This window comes from Prunus persica, chromosome G1 (genome assembly GCF_000346465.2).
Source record: "Prunus persica cultivar Lovell chromosome G1, Prunus_persica_NCBIv2, whole genome shotgun sequence".
NCBI lineage: Eukaryota > Viridiplantae > Streptophyta > Magnoliopsida > Rosales > Rosaceae > Prunus > Prunus persica.
The window spans coordinates 12,070,443-12,077,117 of NC_034009.1; the positions used below are offsets into that span (position 1 = coordinate 12,070,443).

At 37.7% G+C, this 6,675-nt stretch overlaps 1 protein-coding gene across 1 annotated transcript; it reads left to right on the top strand.

Annotated features, from left to right (window-relative positions):
• On the top strand, positions 506-4,865 carry LOC18788260 (protein trichome birefringence-like 10). The gene is made up of 4 exons (XM_007225703.2): positions 506-1,695; positions 2,734-3,123; positions 3,666-3,824; positions 4,027-4,865. The coding sequence occupies exons 1-4, from the start codon at positions 1,253-1,255 to the stop codon at positions 4,400-4,402; spliced, it is 1,368 nt and encodes a 455-aa protein (XP_007225765.1). The 5' UTR covers positions 506-1,252; the 3' UTR covers positions 4,403-4,865.

Genomic DNA, 6,675 nt, shown 5'->3' on the forward strand with positions numbered 1-6,675 from the left:
ATAAATTATTAGAATGATTACGAAAAGAAATGTGATTCCCCCCGGTAACCCCTGTAAACAAAATAACTTTTAAAAAAGTGGTTCCTGCTTACGTTTCCCATAATGAGATTAGGCCTGATTGTTAACGTTAAGAAGTTTCAAAGTGCTAAGTCGACCGTCAAAATTTAGATGCAAAACTGAAACGTACTCTTTGAATGTTACTTTTTCTTTAATAAAAAAAAGCCCCCAAAACAATTATTTTTTCACAATAAAGAAACATGTATGTGATGTGACTTTATTTTTTTTTAAATTTTCAGAAAAAAGGATGAAGAGGGTGATAAATAATAAATATTACGAAAAGAAAAGTTTTATATTATTCTATCAAAGACCGCGTTACAGCCACGGTGAAGTGGTGTCGGGATTATCGATCGTCGTCAATACGGAGTAAAAACCCAAAACGACGCTCCATGTTCTCCACGTGCACAACACGACCCAGAAACTTCTCCTCTGTTTCCCATTCTCTTCATCTCACGTTCTCTCAGGAAAACATGGCACCGGCCTATCCGTTACCCACTTTCGTACCTCCAGTAACGCCATAACTCATGTCAATTATCAGTTGCTCACGAGTGGACCAAACCCTCTCTCTCTCTCTCTCTCTCTCTAAAACCTTAAAACTCAAACCCAAGTCTCTCTGTTTCTCTCACATCAGACTCCCATTGGTTTTGATTGTTGAAATTCTTGTCCTTTGCTCTCCTTCCATCTCTATCTAATAATATATCTATTTGGATTTGGTCTTTGGTCTATTTGGAAACTCAATCCCTCATTAAACAGAAGCATATCTCTGCAGATAATACCCACATCTGTATTATTAAAGGCTCAAATTTATTCTGCTTTACTTTACCAATAACCACCACAATCAGAATTTTATTTCCTTCCATAAAGTAAAGAAGAGAAAAAGGTGAAGTATATATATATATACATGTAACCTCCGCCATGAATGCTTCTTTGCTTCCTTCACACACCCATATCGCTCGCTCTTTTAAGCTCTGTTTGTCATTCATTACAAACTAATATTACTGACCTACCAAGCAAAGCAAAGCAAAAGCCCAAATAGGACACTTTTTTTCTTTCTCGATCCCCATATTAGGCTATGAATGCTATTTTGCTTGTGCTCCACACCCATCTGCTTTCAACCCATCAAACTTTCACTTTGTCTTGATCAATACCGTTAGAGAAGCACAACCCATATCCCAAAATCTGAGTTTGAGCTCCAATGTCTAAGGACCCATCTCACCAGCCTGAGACTGAAACCATGCCATTCTTTGAAGTTTTTAAGAAGTTTAAGCGTTACAAGCTCTTTGAGCCGTCTTTGGGCGTTTTGGGTTTCTTCTTTGCCAGTGTCTGTGTAATTTTGTGCTTCTTCTACTTGGATTATAGAGCTGTGGTTAAAGGGTTTCGGTTCCCGGGTCAATCGGAGCGGTTTATGTGGCTGCAGACAGACAGGTCGGTCAAGGATCCGAGGGTTGAGTTTTTAGAACAAAAGGGTGGTGGATGTGATGTGTTTGAAGGGGATTGGGTGTGGGATGAGTCCTACCCCTTGTATAACTCCAAAGATTGCCGCTTTTTGGATGACGGCTTTAGGTGCACTGAGAATGGCCGGCCTGATTTATTTTATACCAAGTGGAGATGGCAACCCAGACATTGCAACTTGCCTAGGTACTTTTAATTTTTAACTTTTTCTGTTATTTCTATTGGATTTTTTAAAGTTCGTTTGCGGAGAAACAGAGGGAAAAGAATAGAAATCAAAGTTATGTGCTTTGAAATTGGATATTGTTTCTGATGACATTGGTTTTTATTGTAACAAGTTATATGATTATTGATGAACTGTGGAAGCGAAGTGTTTACACTCAGTGATCAAGTAGTTCGCTTGCTCTATTTTCACAGCCTCAGTTTCTCTTCTAGGACTAGAAGTTCGATTGGTTGAGTTGAGTCCCTACATAGGAAACTAAATCAGCAAACATGCTTTATGTATTTCTGATTTTCTCAGCAACCAAACGATTAGATAACGGTAATTGGGTGTATTTGATTAATATTTACTCTCACTGTTTTTAGCGTATTGTGTTCTCTGTGTCTGTGTGTAATTGTCATGGTTAGTTAAAATGTCTATCCTGATAGTGACACACCTTTTGAGTTTCATCTTAGGCTTCTTGTGAGAGTGCTTATGATAATAAATAAATGCAGTTTGAATTGTAGTGCCATTCGATTTTGATTATACTCTATGATTTGATTTGTAGTGCCATTGGTCGTTTGTTTTGTAATTCTATGTATGTTTAAATCCTGATGGTGACACACTTTTTGAGTAATCTTAGGCTTCTTGTGAGAGTGCTTGTGATAAATAAATGCAGTTTGAATTGTAGTGCCATTTGATTTTGATTATACTCTATGATTTGATTTGTAGTGCCATTCGTCATTTGTTTTGTAATTTTATGTATGTTTGAATCCTGATAGTGACATTTTAGAATTATTGCATTTATGAAAATTTCATTTTTCTTTAAATTAATTCTTTGATTGGATAGATTAGTCTAGGATTTTTATTTTTTTATTTTTTTGCTTTTCCAACAATAGTACTCGGAAACTTAGGCAAAAGATTTAGTTGCCAACTATCTTGAGAACTTTGAAACAGCATTTGTCAATTTTCAAAAGGTACATAAAATCAGCTAACAAGAGTGTCATTTTCCTGTGGTTAATAAACAGATTTGATGCGAAGTTGATGTTAGAAAAACTGCGTGGCAAGCGGCTAGTGTTTGTTGGTGATTCAATTGGAAGAAACCAATGGGAATCACTCCTCTGCATGCTCTCTTCTGTAATTCCTAATAAGGATTCAATCTATGAAGTGAATGGCAACCCAATTACTAAGCACAAAGGGTTCTTGGTGTTCAAATTTAAGGATTTTAACTGCACTGTTGAGTACTACAGGTCTCCATTTCTAGTACTTCAGAGCCGCCGTCCTTCTGGAACTTTACAAAATGTCAGAACAACTATGAAAGTGGATCAAATGGACTGGAATTCTGCAAAGTGGAGAGATGCAGATGTGCTGGTCTTCAACACAGGGCACTGGTGGAATTATGAGAAGACTATAAGAGCGTAATGTTAAATCTTAATCCTCTTTGACTACTTTACAAGATTCTCTCATTTGCATTCAGCATGAACCTTTCACTTTGTTATTAATAATATTCAATGAAGGATTTTGAAGGGGCTAGGAATGGTTTGATCCACCCCCAACCTTTTTCTTTGTTTTTAGCTTTCCAGATTTTGATTTTATTTTGATTTTTTTAAGAACAGAAAGAAAGTCTTTGGTAACTAAATAAATGTTTTCACTAAATAATTGGGTCACCTCAACCTATATTTTGGTTGAAAGTTGATGCCAAGGATGGCTGTCTGGAGTGTCTGGAGTTTTGCAAGTTATATTACTAAAATGGTGGACTTGGACTTTAGGACTTGTTATATGTGGGGATAAAATCAACGTGAAGGAAAAGGGAAATTATTTGGTAAAATAAGCAAAAATAGTGCATTTCTAAGTGACATGCCTTTAATCATGTTTGAAGTTTTAAACTTATTGAGCTTTCTTTGTCTGGATTTTCCTCCTGGTAGAAAGATTAAAAGTTTCAATATGTTTTTTTTTTCAGGGGTTGTTACTTCCAGGTAGGGGCAGAAGTAAAGATGGAAATGAGCGTAGAAGATGCATATCACAGATCCATGGAGACTGTGTTGCACTGGATAGACACTGAAGTAAATTCAAGCAAGACTCAGGTTTTCTTTCGAACATACGCCCCTGTGCATTTCAGGTTTGTTTTTGTTACTTGAAATAATCTGTTTTTTTCCTTTTCCAACGTATATCCTATCAACGATTCAGCATCCGTTAGGCATCTTTAGAGATTTTTGGGATGATCAATCTTTCATGTCTTGTGTATGTTTCCCTTTGCTGGGGAAGTAAGATACTACGTTTATCCTTATTGAAAAGCTGAAGTGCTCTTATGAATAATGCAGAGGCGGGGATTGGAAGACGGGGGGAAACTGCCACTCGGAGACTCTGCCTGAGCTAGGGTCCTCATTGGTTCCTCCTCAATCTTGGGATCAATTCAGGATAGCCAATGCTGTGCTATCAGCTCACTCAAACACATCAAAGGCAACGGAAATTGATATATTAAACGTAACTCGAATGACTGCACGAAGAAAAGATGGGCATTCGTCTTTGTACTATTTGGGTCCTAAAGTTGGCCCTGCGCCTCTCCATCGCCAAGACTGCAGCCACTGGTGTCTGCCTGGAGTCCCTGACACATGGAATGAGCTACTCTATGCGCTATTCCTAAAGCATGAGATGACTAGCAAATTTAACTCATCAACTTATAGGGCACAGGTATGATATGAAACAAGTCTCTTGTTTATATGTTCCCAAGGAAGACTCGGCTTCTGTGCACATAGCAATGCTTCCTACTGGAAAAGGGGAAAAAGGCCAAAGGAAACAGCACATAGCAGCATCAATTTTGTCAGGGTTTTGAGTTTTGGTTTGATAGCAGGCTTCAGATTTTTATGTTAATAGAGAGATCAATATGATTGATGTGGGGAAACAACATTCTTTTGGAAGACAAAAATCCCAACTTCAGGCAGGAAATAGGCTGTCAGGGGTTTCTTGAATAAAATTATCAAAGTGTAGAGAAATTTTAGAGTGTTTTTCCTTTTTTTGTCTTTCTTTAAATTATTAATAGGCATTGTAATTCCTTTGGGAAAATATGTAATTAAATAGCTTTTTTATATACAAGTAAACGTCTTATTCAATTTTAACAAATAAGTTGGGAATCATCATCAGGAGGAGCAATTTGATCCAATCGTGCCATTTCTGATTTGATCCAATTCTGTGTAAGTTAGGCAAAACGTCATTTTTGATTCATGTAGTTTCTAATCGTGAATTTTTTTCAAATGTTTCTAGCTTCTGTTACTTTTTGAATATGTATCCCTCACATGGAGGGGCAATTTGATCCAATCGTACCATGGCCAAGTTGGCTCTCCCTCCATTCACCTAAATATGTCAACAATGTCAACCACCTTCAAGGCTTGATGATCAGCACCCTCATTAGAAGGTAACATACAACATATCTCTGATATCAGATATTTGCTTGATTCAAAGTCATCTCAATGAAGTTCTTAAATGTAATATTGGGGCAAACTTAGATGAACTAAATTGGGCAGGGGCCGCGCGAACGCAGGCCCCCACTGGCACAAATTATGACGTTGGCTCTCCCAATTTAGGGAGACCATAAGCAAGCACCCCTCCTAAGTGCAATGGAGGTCACCTTCCTAGGCCATGGGCCTTCATGATTGCCCATTAACCCCGTCCAGGTAAGTATGTTTCACATGCCGCACCCAACCCACTTTTATACTCCCCTATCTTTTTTCAAATTTTGAGTTTTCTCAATGTGGGATGCTGAAAGACATACAACAATTGAAAAACACATCAAACACCTAACATAACATGCATATTTTCTAAAAGTGCGGCAATGACTCGAGAATCTAGTGAGTGCAGGTAGCCTTCTTCTCTATGTTTCTTGCGTTGGGGGAGGCCAATTAGGCAGTGATCACATGGTGGAAAAAATGTTGGAGTTTGGTGTCCAAAGATCACTCTTGGATGTTTATATCTATAAAATCACTCAGAGTGTTATAAAATGAACTGGTATATGTGCGAATATTGAGCTGCACGTAAAGTAGATGAGACACAGTATTTAACGAGGTTCGGCTATGCCTACATCCCCGGAGAGCAGCAGCAGTAACTTTTCCACTATGTAAAATAATAGGGCTACAACTTTGTGTTTACAATATGTATGGCTCACTCAATTTTCTCTCTTGGAGAATTTCACTCTTGCTCTCTTTCCTCTCAACTCACTCACCCTCATTCTTCCTTCTCTTCCTCTTCTATATGTGTAAACTTCTCTTGATGGAGGTATCTATTTATAGGCCTAAGACTTTGGTTGTTCACCTCACAATATAATTGGTAGACAACATCATTAATATTCTTCAATCAACAACATCATTAATATTCTTCAATCAACAACATCATTAATATTCTTCAATCAATTGGGTAGTGGTTTGGTTTGGTGGGTGTGTGGTTAGGTTTAGTGGATGTTAGTTGGCTATGTGGGCTTCACCTATTCTTCTTTACTTATTCTTCTTTACAACACTCCCCCTTGGAGACCACATGTCCCTAGATTGGTTGCCTCATTAAAACCTTGCTTGGAGAAAAACCTAGTGAGGTAGAAAACTGATGGAAGGAAGAAAAAAATAGTACAGCAATCTGTATAGCATACTTCTGGATGCTCCCCCTGATTAATATCTCCTCCTGATGTCTTCATGACTATCTTTTGGAGTGAGAATCTTTCGGAGTGAGTGAAGGATATAGCCATTAATAATTCTCGTAGTTGAGTAAGTAAATATATTTCCAGTGAGCTATCTCTATGTAAATCATAAAAATTTTCAGAGTCCGCGTTTCTAACAAAACTTGGGCTATTTGTAAGTTCACTTGAAAGAATATGCCCGTACATGGTGTTATGCGGAGATAGCATCAAATATACCTTACATCATCCCAAAATGATGGTGATGGAGTTGAGCCCTATCTGGAAAATATGATGTCCGGTCCAATATACT

Bases quoted from the DNA above. Each gene is read 5' to 3' on its own strand.
- LOC18788260 (XM_007225703.2), top strand. From the start codon at position 1,253: ATGTCTAAGGACCCATCTCACCAGCCTGAGACTGAAACCATGCCATTC. The intron at 1,696-2,733 runs GTACTTTTAATT...GTTAATAAACAG, and splicing joins AGACATTGCAACTTGCCTAG to ATTTGATGCGAAGTTGATGT. The intron at 3,825-4,026 runs GTTTGTTTTTGT...TGAATAATGCAG, and splicing joins TACGCCCCTGTGCATTTCAG to AGGCGGGGATTGGAAGACGG.